At 36.2% G+C, this 16141-nt stretch overlaps 2 protein-coding genes across 2 annotated transcripts; both read left to right on the top strand.

Moving 5' to 3' along the window:
- The first annotated feature begins 1322 nt into the window (after positions 1-1322).
- Positions 1323-8414, top strand: LOC147534430 (Nucleotidyltransferase family protein). Its single transcript, XM_086646622.1, has 6 exons — positions 1323-2993; positions 5098-5454; positions 5741-5964; positions 6075-6138; positions 7366-7562; positions 7950-8414. The coding sequence occupies exons 1-6, from the start codon at positions 1734-1736 to the stop codon at positions 8158-8160; spliced, it is 2313 nt and encodes a 770-aa protein (XP_086502748.1). The 5' UTR covers positions 1323-1733; the 3' UTR covers positions 8161-8414.
- A 1150-nt stretch (positions 8415-9564) lies between these two features.
- On the top strand, positions 9565-11149 carry LOC147534429 (glyoxylate/hydroxypyruvate reductase HPR3-like). The gene is made up of 2 exons (XM_086650897.1): positions 9565-10332; positions 10516-11149. Exons 1-2 carry the CDS (start codon positions 9718-9720, stop codon positions 11041-11043), a joined length of 1143 nt encoding a protein of 380 aa, XP_086507023.1. The 5' UTR covers positions 9565-9717; the 3' UTR covers positions 11044-11149.
- The last annotated feature ends 4992 nt before the right edge of the window (positions 11150-16141 follow it).

Below are 16141 nucleotides of genomic sequence, written 5' to 3'. Positions count from 1 at the left end.
CTCTCTCCACCTCACCTCTATCTTCACCGATTAGGTCGCCGGCCGGAAAATTTTCCGGCCGGCGACCATTAAAAAAAAAAAAAAAAAAAAATTTTTCACTCTCTCTCTCTCTAGAAACTCCGGCGAAGGGAAACCCCTTCGCCGGAGTTTCTAGAGAGAGAGAGTGTGAAATTTTTTTTTTTTTTTAATGGTCGCCGGCCGGAAAATTTTTCGGCCGGCGACCAAATCGGAGAAGACAATGAGGTGAGGTGGAGAGAGAGTGAGGTGAGGTGGAGATAGAGTGAGGTGAGGTGGAGAGAGAGTGAGGTGAGGTGGAGATAGATTAAGGTGAGGTGGAGTGCTTTTTTTTATTTCCCCTTAAAATTTATTTCCCCGGAAAATCTCTAAAATTCTACATATTCCCTTTAAAATTTCACACCCCGGAAACTATTTAGCTTTCCCCAAAGCGCTGGCCATAAAATAATATAGAAATATTGGTGGAGAAACGAGGGTGGTTTTCGATGGTGGTTGTTGTCTTCACTATTCGGTCATGGAGGAAAGTTTCTCCATTCGGTTATGGAAGGGGGTTTTTAGTTTCGGGAGTGCTACATGTACAAAGTCCTTGACAAAATTCTTGACTTAATGACTCATTTTCACTAAAAGACAAAAGTTGATCAAAGTTTGACTTTGATCGGAACCGTTCACTTAGCATTTTGTTAAGAATCTTGTCAAAGATTTTTTTTTTACATTTAGGATTTCCCTTTTACTTTTAGAGAGACAGAAAGAGGGTGATGGTTATGGGATAGAAGATTGGAGACAGAAAATTTGAGAAATAAAAGGAAAGGGATCTTTGGGGATTGGTTTTCAAAAGTGAGTTTTTTCTTATATAAAAGTTTATAATAGGTATTATGATTAAATAGAAATCACAGAGATCTGTTTTTTCTAATAGAGATGGGGTATATTTGCACAAGATATCTATTATAATTATTATCTTGACTTAAAACCCTATATTAATATTAGTGTGGACTAAATATGTATTTAGGTGTAGATTTTTAGACTAAGAACTAAAAAATTATAATTTTTATATATATCTCAAAATCATAAATGCAAATATTTTTGTTGAATACCTTTTGGATTTTATTTTTGTTGAAAAACACTTTTTCGATGAGGCATGATTAGGAAACCAAACCACGGTTCAACAACTGATCTTTCATCCTTAATATTTATATATTGTCTAGTTATTGCCACTAAAAAAAGATTTTTTGTTATATTCATAGAATCAAAGAATATTTTTCATAAATTACTTTCTTATTTTTATTTTCTTCTAGCCACATGATAAAGTTGTACCTTAATAAATTACAACATCTATGACAAAAATAATGTAAAATATGAATATTATTAGGTTATTTTGTTCCCATAGGAAACATCTAATTATTTACATTGCTACCAATTTTACCACATTGGCACATAAAATGTTGACTATTAATTTTCAAAATAGAAAGTAAAAAAACTAATCAATTCTAAATCCTAAATAATTATAACAAACAAAATCAAATTTCTGATTTCCTTTTAGAAAACAAATCCTTCTTTAACAAGAAATCGGTTTTAGTACTTGTGAACAACTCGGTTTATATGGAGTAGTATATTCTTTAGAAAATAGGAATCGGTTTAGTACTTTACACCCTTTCTGCAGGTCTTCACCACTTCTGAACTTCTCCCAACCAACTTCGATTCTCTCTCAATCAACAACCACCATGAGCGGCGGCGGAGGAGGAGGACAAGAAGGTCCTCCACCACCGTCTGCAAATTCCGGCGGTCAATTTCTCCTTCAATTACTTCAAAAACCCCACCAATCTCAAACTGCACCTTCAGAAAACCCTACCTTTCTTCTCCATAGTCACCAGAATCATCTTGATCCTGCTGTTGCTGTTGTTGGCCCTAGCGTTCACTTCCCGCCATGGCAATCTAATGGTCAAGATTCACATCCGCCTCTTCCTCAATGGTTATCTAATCAAACTAGTAATAATCATAATCATTCTCATCTGCACCCTGGGTTTCCTCCAAATCCGTGGACTTTACCTGGTTTATCACCACCTCCTACTTCAGATTTTCCTGGTAAGCATCCCATCCTCCCTGATGAACTGTACCGATTAGGGCTTTTAGGTAATCCATCGATTACTGGTAATTCTAGTCATCAGCATCAACAACATCTCCACCAGCTTCATCAGCAGCAGCGACAGCAGCAGCAGCAGCAAGAGGAGAAGAGTATGATGATGTTTGGATCTTTGCCTTGTGATCTTAGAAATCGCGAGGGTTTACAGAATCAGAATCCGTCAGTTGATAGGCTAAGTCTGGACAGTCAATTATGGCTTCAAAGGGATCGGGAAGTGTTTGGATTAAATGGAAGACCTAATTTTGATGAAATCCGACCTAATTTTTCACAAAACCGGGAACTTGATCACCAGTTGATGAATTCCCAGAGTCATCAAGGAAACAATAGCTTGTTTCATGATCAAGGAAGAGGAGTTGGAAGTGGAAATGGGTATGGAAGACAACAACATTTTGAGAGATCACATCCAGTGCTTGAACCAAGGAGAGATCCACCTGGTTTTGCTAAGAAGGAAGGTAGAGTTAATGGGGAGTTAAATAACGGCCGACCTTATCAGGTTCATGAAGATGGAGATGGGATTTTGAGGAGACAATCAAATGGGAATGTTGGAATTCAAGGTGGTCTTAGCAGACAAGTTGATCATCCTGGTCCTCCTCAAGGAAGTAAACTGCACTCAGTTCCAGCTTCGGACATTGAAGAATCTCTAGCGAAATTGCACCGTGGAGTTGTAGAAGACTATGGAAATTCTGGGTTAGTGAGGCAGGAGAATAAGAGAAGAGATCAGCGGATTGGTGGGCGAGAAGAGAACGATTTGGCTGAGAAGTTCATGGGTTCTTTGGCACTTAAAGACAGATATGAGAAAAAGAACGATATGAGACGACAAGATAATAACTCTAATGATAAGGTAAACTTTTGGTCTTTGAGTTGCAGTACCTTTCAAGTTATATGATTGATGCTTCATTTAAGAACTTTTATTCTAAAGATATATGTTTTTTTGTGTAGTGAGTAATTAATACTTTATCTGCGAACTTACATGGCCCGCTCCCGCTATTTTGTTAAGTCAGGTCGAAGTTATATATTTCTAATTAGGTCTGTTTGAACTTTGAGTAGGGTTTCAATATAAACCACGTTGTTTGTAGTGGCTATGTCTTGAATATACTACGGGAATGATAAATTGGGAAGCTTGTTCATGTTCAGTGTATTGATTAGTTCGTAGAAGTTTAAAGAAGTCGGAAACTAGTATGCTGTAGAAAAGAAAATGAAGTAAGGTACCTAATATCATATTCATCATTTTAATTATCACTCTGAGAGTTGTAACATGAATTGCTTTGGATTGTCACTTCATAATGGAATTTCACATCTGAATTCAGAACAATATCCTCATTTTTGTTTCGTAATGGTGCAAATATAAGTACATGACACCATTAGCTTCGTAAAAACAAAACTAAGGGGAGAATCTACTGTTCAAAGAAACCTAATAATGAGCACAAAGATGTGAGTGAAGCATGAAACTACTAAATACTTACATCATAGCCAACTTAACCGATCATGAAAATTGGTAAGTGTACAAAAGATCTTGACTTAATTTATAACATGATGGCTCACTCAGGTAAAAGAACGGTCCAGATTGTAGTCAAACTTTGAATATTTTTGTCTTTTAGTGAAGGTGAGTCATCAAGTCATAAATTAATATTTCTGGAAGTTACCAAATAAACCCTAATATACGCTTTTATTGTACTAATTGATATTAACTACAACTATTGTCCCATTTGTTGTGGAATTAATGTTTCTTGATTCCTAACAGACTAAGAGCCACTAAATTGTCTGCATGTTCTGGTGCTTTTACGTAGATAAGAACTATAACACCATTTATATGTAATCTAGAAGTGTGGATGTGTAGGTTATCCTCTTTATGTTCTAATGCATAATAAATATGCTCACAGTTCTTATCTTTGGCTACTTTAAAGTTTTGAAGGAAGAACTGATCTTTGTAAACCATCTTCCCCACATGTTCTAGGGCTCCTTCCACTGATAGTGTCGTTGAGATATGCTTTCTCACGCTGCTGCACATTGTTTATGCTCGATCTTTTAGCAATCAAATTTGTCTAAAGATTTTTCGTAGCATTGATTGAGTGGAGTTATTTTCGGGCTTATTGTGTACTTTATTAAAATACATTTGTTAAGAATTTAACTTAAGTAAAAGAAGTCTGGTCAATTAGAGAAGGACCTAGGTGCCTAAGATTCTAAGAAATAATTGCATCTCCTTTATGCTATCCATTTAATATATGTATATCAAGCAAATATATTACCGGGAACTGTTATTTGTCTTCTCATTGTTGTGCACTTTGAATGCATTCTTTTGTTGAACATGTCAACTGGCATTTAATAAGATAGACCCATTTACGTTTATGAGAAAGCATTAATTCCTTAACCCTTTAGTTGCTCTACGGACTGCAAAAATAATGGTTGCTATTTTTAATTTCATAAATGAGAAATTGAAATGTTGAAAAAAATTATAACAAGGTTATTGGTTTAACTTCTGTGACGAAGTTTCCATAAACATCTTCTTTACCCTCTAATGGTCCCTAGTGGGGATTTAGAAACAGTTTGTTACTCTATATATGAATAGGAGTAAATTAGGATCCATATCTATTATCTGTATTCTATAGACTATATGTTTATCCTATCAAAATATGAGTAAAAGGATCTCAGCTTCTGGTGCGTAACTTTGATAAACATTATATTATATGCTTGATCTGCTTAACCCTTTCTATTTGTTTCCGAGAAAGAAAATGTATGGTTGGTATGCATGTTTTCCTTTGTGCACAATATAGTGGACCGTAATATAAATTCAAATTTTCAAAAAAAAATAAAAAATATAGTGGACCGTGGTCTTGTAGTTAATTATATATTTGTACAATTATGAAATTAGTTTTATATTTTATATATGTGTTTGACATTTCTTAGTTTTTCTCTTACTTATTTTGGTTGTTATTTTTATTCACCAGCAATCTAGAGGCCTATGGGTACCTCCTCAGCGAATGAGAAATAATAGGAAAGAGATCGAATGTCGCAATGATATAAATAGACTGAATTCTCCTCTCCTTGATATTTTTGAATCTCTAGTACCACCCGAGGAAGAAAAGGCCAAGCAGAAGCAGCTATTGACGTCACTTGAGAAATTAGTTGTCAAAGAATGGCCTAGAGCACAGTTGTATCTTTATGGTTCATGTGCTAATCAATTTGGAGTTCTAAAAAGTGATATTGATGTGTGTCTTGCAATCGAGGATAATGATATTAACAAGTCCGAGCTTTTGCTTAAGTTGGCAGAAATTTTGGAATCTGATAACCTCCAAAATGTGCAGGTTAGTCTTCTCTTTGTGGTAATGAGATTCTTAATATATTTCAAATATAATTTTTTGAAATATTCAATTGCAAACACGCCTTCCTAAATTGTGTTCCGAAACAAGGAATATTTCAGATTCCATTCTTTGAGTAGTGTTCAAAGAAACTTATCTGAATTTTTTCAACAAGGATAAAGAGTTACATGATCCGTAATCAGGAAATCATGTATTAATTCCTTAATACCATATATACCTTATTGCTTTATTTTGTGCTTTTATCAATCATTTTTCTTTTTAACTGTCACAGGCACTGACACGTGCAAGAGTTCCCATTGTTAAGCTTATGGATCCTGTAACTGGACTCTCATGTGACATATGCGTGAATAATGTTCTGGCTGTTGTCAACACAAAACTCCTAAGGGATTACGCACAGATAGATGGTAGACTTCGACAATTAGCTTTTATTGTGAAGCACTGGGCCAAGTCACGAGGAGTCAATGAAACTTACAGAGGAACCCTATCTAGCTATGCGTGAGTTTGGGACTTGCATATGATTTACTCCATTCTCCTAAATTTGATTTAGAATCATTAATTTGCTTCTACGTTCTTGACAATTGACTGTTCTAAATTCTTTGTTTCAGCTATGTTCTTATGTGCATCCACTTTTTACAACAGCGAAAGCCTGCTATACTCCCATGCTTACAGGTATGCAGTGTTCTTGTACTTGCCTTATAAAAGCTCAATTAATTGGTTTTATCTGAATGTGTTCTTTTTCCCCATGCCAACTTTGCGGGTTATATTGTCGAATACCCATTTATAAAATTATAAGGTTGTTGTTCTAAATATAATTACGACATTATCCTGGTATCATAACGTCATCTTATCTTGATATGCTTGCTTATAGACGTATGAGTAGGCTGAAACACATTTGGTCCAACAGCAGTATTGCTTTGATGTTTGTTGTACCGTTGCAGACGCTCCTTTTTATCCTCAAACAATTTTTTTTGTTGAAAATGTGCAATCAAAACTTACAAGTTACTTCTTTTTACACCTTGTATAAAGTACTCGGTAAACTTGGTTTATAAGATTCTTGTGATAATTAATAGTTGTAGCAAACGATCTAGCTAATTGTTGTTTACTTTATGAATGAGACATTTTTTTTACTTTTCCTTATTAACTTGTGCATTTTACGGCTTGACCCTTGGTCCATGGCCTTATCGAAGTAAAATGCCTTGAGGCTCACCATTTTTTAGACTCGGGGATGAGCTTTAGTTGGTTTACACTTTTTGTAAGCACATTTAACTTTCAGCGTGCAAATTTGGGTTTGTTTGTGTTTAGAAGTTGCAGTCAAAAGCTTAACTGGTTTTGAGAGCAGAAGTTATATTGTGCTGAGCAATATAATATGGAACATAGAACGCTTGTGCAAATACAAATATATGAATTTTAGTTCTTTGGGTTGATCAATAGTTTTTGTGACTTGTGTGCTTAATGTAATTGTTTACTATAAAGCACTTGCTGCGTACAGAAGATCTTCTTAACCAGTCGGCTTGTGGGGGTAGTCATCCAGAAAGACCATGACAGCTCTGGGGACACCCAGGATCCTAGCTGAATCAGTTGTAGTGTTCAGGCTACCTCCTGCATTTTAGGGTTTTAGGCTTTCTTATTAACACTTTCACAAGGAGGTGTCTCGCTCCTATGCTGTGGATCGTCCTATATCACATTGATGTGCCTTTTTTGCTGTTTGGTTATGTCTCTTATTCATTTCACTTTTAGCGGAACATACACTAATTAACATCTATTAAATTTGAGGCTCGTGTAGAATACCACCTCTAATAATGGGTACCCGTTATAAGACGTCATAAGTTCACTATGTTCTGTTTGTGTTTAGCTTCGTGCAACTGACTAAATAGACATTTGCCTAACTTTTTCCAGGAAATGGACACAACTTATTCTGTCACCGTTGATGATATTCAATGTGCTTACTTCGATAAAGTTGAGAACCTTCGTGAATTTGGAGCAGGGAACAAAGAAACTATAGCTCAACTAGTCTGGGGATTCTTTGATTATTGGGCTCATCGTCATGATTATATGAATGCCGTCATATCTGTTCGAACTGGGAGTATACTAAGGTGAGTGTTCACTTAAAGCTATACATTTGACTTCACATTAGTAGATTCTACATACATATTCACTGCCTGCACCTTAGACAGCGTCAGATATAAGTTGGAATTCATCATACCCGTCACTTGTATTATTTCATGAAGTTTGAAATTATACGCGATATTTATCTTGTTCTGAAAACAAGCCCAGATAACAATTTAAACCCTTCTTGATTACTTTTCAACTTACCCAAATCCATCTTGGTAGTCATATCTGCTGCCATAGGTGTTTTATTTATTCAACTCTAAATGTTTCTGCAGTATCCAAGCAACATAACTCAAATAGTTTCTTTTGTATTTTGTTCCATTTCTTCACTTTATTAGCTACTAAATTCACTTTTTCTCTCTTAACTACAGCAAGCGGGCAAAGGATTGGACAAGGCGAATCGGAAATGACCGTCATCTAATATGCATAGAGGATCCCTTTGAGACATCCCATGATCTTGGTCGAGTTGTAGACAAGTTCACAATAAAAACTCTGAGGGAAGAGTTCGAGCGAGCGGCTCATATTATGCAATATGATCCTAATCCTTGTGTTACCCTTTTCGAGGAGTATGTGCCTAATTGATCATATCTTATCCTCAGTTATTATTTCATGTCTTAATCAGATTTTGTAAAGTTTAAGCAGATAGTTCAACTAGTCTCTTAACTTTTTCTTATTTCCTTTTCATATAATATTATATCAATGGTGCGGTAGTATGCTTACTGCTTCCCCTTCGAATTTAGAGAGAGAAAGACAGGGAAATTTCTGTACGCTGTTTCTAGTATCTATTATTCAAATTATTATATGTTTTTTTTTTGAGATAATTATTATATGTTTTAGTATTTGCTTTCTCTGGTTTAAATTGTTGCGTTTTCTTTGATATTTTTATTGTCATTTTCATTTCCACCATTGTGGTTGATAGTTGAGGCTCTATGGTAGTATTTACTCAACAATGTTCAACTAAGAGCATCTAGAATGCAAGACTCAATTTGAAAAGTTCAAAGTTATACTTCAAATTTTCTAGAGTTTTAATAAAATTTATTTTTCTTGCAAAATTCAATTTGGGTCAATAGATCAATAATTCAGAATATTATTTGAGAACTTCGATTGCCTTCAACATTTAAATAATCACCCATCTAAGAAATGTCATTCAATAAAGCTTTTGGAGTGTGAAACTGGACTCAATGGTGTCCTCTTGGAAGTTGGAAGAAAATTCCAATTGAGACATGACATGATTTAAATACGTCAGGTGAGTACTGCGAAATTTTGTCTTCATATCTCGTGTCTATTTCTTCTTGAGATGTATATTGCCACATCAATTGGGAGATTTCTTCTCAGGATGTATACTGCCACATCAACTAGGAGAGTGAATGTAATTGAAGGTAGTAGCGCGCTCTAAAGTTTGGAGTATGTAACGACTTCTCCTTATGGGATTTTAGTTTCTTTTTCTTAGGAACAAATTCTCATACTCATTGAATTTGGACAGGCGAGCAAGAACATAGAGGTAAAACAAAATAGTAAAAGGGAAGAAGTTACCCTTACACGCAAATCTCAGGTTTCTCATAGAGGAAAAAATAGAGAGAACGAGAGAGATAGAGGGCCTCAGAGAAAGATAAAAGTTTGAGAGACTCATCAAGGATTTAGAGTATGATTGATTGAAAGAGGCTGAAAAGGTTTTTCAGAAAAGCAAATTGGTCAAAACTCCCTAGGTTAGCCTTCGTTTTCCCAACACGATCCATGAAAAGTTTTGTGAGAGGTTTTTTAACTAGTGACTGCGATCAAGGCTTGTACAAATAAGTTCAAATACATACATAACTTGCACATTTTGGGCCGATTTACATATGTTTGGGCATGGAGTCAAAACCTACAAAATATTGGAAGGCCAAGCACCTACAAATTATATCTATGGCAATTCTTGAGTCAAGGGTTAAGATAGCTTTATGTGGAGTTAACATAACACTATCCAATGGTGCTCATTCATTGGGCTATGAGACCTTGTGCGACCAATAATGGAATTCCCTACCTGAGTGACATTACCTCATCCTCCACCTTAAAATATCCAAATACTTAGTTTTATTGGATCTTCAATCTTTTACCAATAATAACTACTAAAACTAGCCACAATTAGGTTTACCCACCCACATGCTTAATATACTTACTAAATTAATTAAACAAATGAAATCTCTCTTGAGCTTGACTTTCATTCCTTCCACTCACAAGCACTCACTTCCCAAGTTGAAGAAGAAGAAGAAGAAGACTCATTACCCACTGACCAGAAGGAATTCAACAAAATCAATAATGGCAGAACTCAATCACTTACCCAAAGTTCTCATTCTCAGACCATTCCCATTACTTCCTTCATTCCAAGAATCATTTTCTAAGAAATTTGAATCTTTAAAAGCATGGGATTTGTCTATTCCTTTGATTCAATTCTTAAATACCAATCATACCCAGATTCAATCCATTAAAGCCTTAATTTGTGCAGGTGGGGGTGTTAGAATCTCCTCAGAAATTCTCAACTTTTTGCCAAATCTTGGTTGTGTTTTAACTACCAGTGTTGGTCTTGATCATATTGACTTGTCTGAGTGTCGCCGGAGAGGGATTGTCGTCGGTAATGCTGGTAATTTGTACTCTGAGGAAGTTGCTGATTTTGCTGTGGGTTTATTGATTGATGTTCTCAGAGGTATCTCGTCCGGCAACCGGTATATTCGCGATGAACTTTGGCCTCTCAAGAAAAAGATTCCTCTTGGTTCTAAGGTTCTCTCCCTCACTCTCTCTGTTAGATCAAACTAGTACTACTACTTGATGTTATTAGGAATGGATCCAATTGTGTTATTCACTTGCTTGTTTCATATTCCATTATACAAGTTCAATGCTCATTATACTTGATCAAGGTTTGGGTTTTCTAATCTATGGAAATGACATCTTAAATGCTTTTAGGTGAGTGGCAAGCGGGTCGGAATCGTTGGACTTGGTGGTATCGGCTCCGAAGTGGCGAAAAGACTTGAGGGATTTGGTTGCATTATCTCATACAACTCAAGGAAGAAGAAACCATCTTTTTCATACCCTTTTCATTCAAATGTCATTGATCTTGCAGAAAACAACGATATCCTCATAATTTGTTGTGATCTAAACAAAGAAACCTTCCACATTATAAACAAGGATGTATTATCGGCATTGGGCAAGAATGGAGTTATAATAAATGTAGGTAGAGGAGCTCTTATCGACGAGAAAGAATTAGTTCGGTGTTTAGTAGCAGGAGAGATTGCAGGTGCTGGTCTTGATGTATTCGAGAATGAACCTCATGTTCCGAAAGAGCTATTTGAGTTGGATAATGTTGTGTTAACTCCGCATAAAGCTATCTTAACTCTTGACTCAAGAATTGCCATAGATGATTTGATAACAGCAAATTTGGATGCTTTCTTCTCAAATAAACCTTTAGTTTCTTTAGTCAAGAATGATTTATGAGACTCTATGTTTTAATCTAGGATTTATTTGTAGTTGTTGCTCTCTTTGATTTGTTAATTTTTCTATCGAATCGAAGTTCTGGTTATGAATGGTTCCTTATGTTTCACATTTTCTACTTTATTTTCTTTCATCTGCACTGAAAAATCACGTCGAAGTTACTCCTATGACATCCTTATCCTCCACAAATTGAATCAAATGATAATAGAAACCATAGGTAGCCTATACACATTACTATCACTTGGAGTTGGCCCGATGATAGCGGCAAAATGTCAGGTTCAAGCTTTAATGAATCAATTTTGTACACATCTATCAGGATCCACGAGCAAAGAGTTGAGGATTTGGTTTGTAAATCGTTTCTTGATGTTTTTTCATTCTTTAACTAGGATAACTTTTACTTAGAACTCCAGATTCAAGCCAGACAGAATGCAAAATTTTAAGATTTTTAATGCACAAAACTTGGTTGATGGCCTGAATATAAGAATGAAAGTCTATCAAATTGATAAGATACTCGAAGTGGTGCTTGTTCACTGCAAGGAAGTTTTTCGTCTAAGATCACCTTGTCTGAAGTAACGTTCACCAAAAAACAAACTAATACTTTGGTAGAACAAAATAAACAACGTATTCGTTCATTATCCAAGAAAGCAAACAAATTTACAACGTGCCTTTTTCAGCCAATATATCCATAGTGAACAATGCATCATTTTTTTAGCCAATCCGACCAGTTGGAGGATTATTTTTTTTTAAAATAAACAAGCTGAACCCCCAAAATGGGCGAGGGGCTGCCTACGTACCAATGAATTAGAACATGAAATCCTCTAATTCAAAGGATCAAGCCTTCACGTAGTTCTCTCTCGTCCCTTTATTACCCATTAATGTTACTTCCCTTCATAAACTCATATCCTGAATCCTGATTATGCTGCTGCTGTGGTTCTTCTTGCAATCCCTCCTGATGAGGTCTGGACAGCTCCGCTGGTTGTACTCCGTTATTGTTCAAGGAGTCATTGTGTTCAATGCCCAACAATGATGACAATTCTTTCATTAATTCATCAACTGATTCTATATCATTCTTGTTCTTCAAGTCGGCGAAGTCCATGGGGATCGTTTGATAATCAGAAACCATACCTTCCCAGAAAGACGGATCATTACCAACTTCATTATTTACATCATCAGCGGGTTCTTGTGCTACTACATTAGTATTGTTCAAGTAGTCATAGTCCATGGGGATTTCGTAAGCAGTGTCCGTCATGTCCTCAATTACTATTGCTGTTGCATATGTTAAGCCAACTTGGTTATCTTCATTATTGTTCAAGTACTGCTGCTGGTGTTCTTCTGGCAATCCATCTTGATGTTGTAGCTGCTGCTGGGCTTCTTCTTGCAATCCATCCTCATGAGGTCTGAGCAGCTCTTCTGATTGTACTCTATTATTGTTCATGTACTGATTTTGTTCAATGCTCAACAATCCATTCATAAATTCATCATCTGATTCTTTTGCTACTACATTATTATTGTTGTTCAAGTCGATAAAGTCCATGGGGATCATCATTTGATAATCAGAAACCATACCTTCCCAAACAGACGGATCTTCATCATATACATTATCAGGGGGTTCTTCTGCTACTACATTAGTATTGTCCAAGTAGTCAAAGTCCATGGGGATCATTTCATAACCAGTGTTAGTCACGTCCTCGATTACTATTCCCGCTGCATCTATTAAGTCGACTTGGTTATCTTGAATAGGCTGCTGATATGCACTTATTACTTCTTCTAGCGGTGATGTCGTCATGTCCTCGATTACTAACCCCGGTGCATCTGTTAAGCCGACTTGGTTATCTTGAATAGGCTGCTGATATGATACTTCTTCTACCGGTGATGTCGTCAACTCTGTTCCTCCTCTTGCAGTGTTGCTGCTGCTGCTACTACTACTAATACCACCATCGCAAACTTTCCTTCGTATTTTACAAAGGACATACCCATTGTTGTTGGGGAATGTATCAGTCAAAGAGTACTCATGCATAATCCAACTAATATTTGTTTTTCTTCTTTTGGAGTCAGGTTTTGATGAATTTTTATTAGTCTCTTCAAGTGAGAAGCTCTTCTTGATACCGATTTTCATATTTTTGTCGTCGAGAATTGGTTTACCTTTACCCTGGCCTTTCCAAGTACATGTACCGACTTGTCTTGATGATCTGACAGACTTATCGGATTTCTTCTTTAGTTTTGTGAAGAAATATCGTATCTCTCCACAGTTTTCATCGTTATTATGATTACCGTTACCATGTTTGCTAGTATCTAGATTGTAGTTTATATGGCCATCATGGGTTAACTTTGCAAATAAGTCCCATGGTTCGGTTTCGTAAACATCTCTTTCGAAGATAAAAAATTCAGTAAAAGGTGATAAGTTTTCTCCCAATACCTTCTTCTTTAGAAAGTCTTCGATAAGTTCTTCGTCATTTGGGCAAAATCTACACCATTTAGGAAGAATTCCTTCGAGTGTTTGTACTTCCATTGTTGTCGCACTACTGCTGAAGGAGAGCAAGTATATTTATAATGCGGCAGGTTATATATATATATATGGTGGTAAGTCGGCCTTGAAATCACGAAATCAGGTAGTTACACACATATTTAGGAGTCTTCTAACAGTCAATCTTAGAAAGTTTCTAATTATTACTACTAGAGATTCTTAACAGAATAAGAGGCAGTAAATTATCTGTTGGGGAAGTGTGGACGTGTAGGCGGTTAGTTATGTTGTTTATGTCGGCATCTCTTTTTGACTTTTGAATATGTTGTTTTTTTTTTGAAACAGTATTGCCATTAAACAAATAAAGTTACAACTTAGTCCGAAAGTACATAGAAACTCTTACACAATAAGACTAAAATATAACTATAGTTAACCATAAAGGACTAAAAATTCAACTTGGACTTAATTGGGTGAACACCGAGGCAGCGAGTAAATGAGCGTCCTTGTTGTTACGTCGGTTACAATAACTCAATTCTACTTGGCGCTGGTTGACCCTCAATCTTAGTCCGTCGATCTCAGCAATCAACCGCCACGGTACTTCCGCATCTACGGTTGAAATTAGATGTAGGAGGACCATTGCATCCCCTTCTACTATAAATACACCTAACCCTAATTCTTCACTCAGATTCAACGCCATTTCAAACCCTAACATTTCACTATACAAAGCCGATTTGGGTGAAATCTCGTTCTTCTTCGATCCCAAAATCAAACCCTCCGAATCCCTAGCGATTACTGCACATGAAGCTCTATCCTCTCTATAAGATCCATCAAAATTTATCTTGACTTTTGAATATGTTGTTACATCATAAAATACTACTAATATTTGGATGGATATATATAGGCCAGCGCTTTGGGGAAAGCTAAATAGTTTCCGGGGTGTGAAGACTTGGTAAAAAATTAGTCAATTTTGTTTGACAATTTTATTTAGGGGGAAAACAAAATACTTCTCCACCTCAACTCACTCTCTCTTCACCTCACCTCTATCTTCTCCGATAAGGTCGCCGGCCGGAAAATTTTCCGGCAGGCGACCATTAAAAAAAAAAAAAAAAAAAATTTCACTCTCTCTCTCTCTAGAAACTCTGGCGAAGGGGTTTCCCTTCGCCGGAGTTCCGGTCTGTTCTTCAACAGACCAGATCTGGCCTATTGAAGAACACACCGGACTGGTCTGTTCTTCAACAGACCACTTCCGGTCTATTGAAGAACATACCGATCTGGTCTGTTCTTCAACAGACCCGATCTGGTCTGTTGAAGAACAGACCGGAACTCCGGCGAAGGAAAACCCCTTCGCCGGAGTTTCTAGAGAGAGAGAGAGTGAAAATTTTTTTTTTCTTCATGGTCGCCGACCGGAAAATTTTCTGGCCGGCGACCAAATCGGAGAAGACAAAGAGGTGAGGTGGAGAGAGAGTGAGGTGAGGTGGAGAGAGAGTGAGGTGAGGTGGAGATAGATTGAGGTGAGGTGGAGTGTTTTTTTTTATTTCCTCTTAAAATTTATTTCTCCGGAAACTCTAAAATTTTACATATTCCCTTTAAAATTTCACACCCCGGAAACTATTTAGCTTTCCCCTAAGCGCTGGCCTATATATATGCATATGGCTGTATGTGTAATAATTAAGGAAATTTAGATATACTAGTAAGTAGTAACTAACTTAACCCCTTCTCCACCTTCATCTTATTCCTCTTCTCCTCCTCCCACTGCCACCACCACCACCGACAATGATGTTGATTTAAGTGTATTGGTGAAGGGTTGTCCTTTCGATTTCATCTACAGTTTCGGATGTTATTCCAGTGACAATGGAAATCTCTTAGAAGAACAAATACTATCCGCCATTGCTAGTCGTGGACATGTAGACGGTGTTAATCCACAGTCTCATTATCATCTCCAGCGAAGCTCCGATGGTCTACTCACCCTAGACATAATTATATAGGGTGAGTAGAACCCGTTAAGGGACAAATAATATTTTGGCTAATGCATTATATAGGTTCTTAACAACATAATTATATATGTTGTCAACATTTTATAATAAAACAAATTTATTTTTTTTGAGAATTCGACTACAATTTTGTTTATTGTCATAAGAGACCTAAAATCTGACAAATTATTACATTATTTATAGCCTAAATTATAAGGGATAAGTCTTGATGTCAAACTGCTTCCACCGAGACTCGATTCCACGACCTCATGAACTTGAGAGAGGTGTCCAACCACTGCACCAAAGAGGTGTCCAACATATATAACAAAATAATTATATATGTTGTACAAAGGAAAAAATGGAATTATGAAAAATATTGTTGTCTTTTTTTTTTTGAGCAAGGGCTGTCTCGTTAACTAGATAATTAAGTATATAGTCAAAATTTTGAAAAGTGTTAGAAAAATAGAATTTTTTTTTTTGCGTTAATTTTTTTTAAGAGTTTTTCTTTCCTAGACCTAGATTTTTGGTTTTTGATGCATTCTTTCAAGGATATATCTGAGATCCTCTACCCTTTCTAGACAGTCAAGTTAAACAGTCTTATTATATGCAAGTCTCCATCACAAAATTTTGGCAAGGAAAAAAAAAACAAGTTCAAACTTAAAGCAATTGG

Source organism: Eschscholzia californica, unplaced genomic scaffold (assembly GCF_041429995.1).
Source record: "Eschscholzia californica isolate CP2 unplaced genomic scaffold, dmEscCali1.0.p SCAF_6, whole genome shotgun sequence".
Taxonomy (NCBI): Eukaryota; Viridiplantae; Streptophyta; class Magnoliopsida; order Ranunculales; family Papaveraceae; genus Eschscholzia; species Eschscholzia californica.
This window is presented reverse-complemented; position numbering and strand designations above follow the sequence as displayed.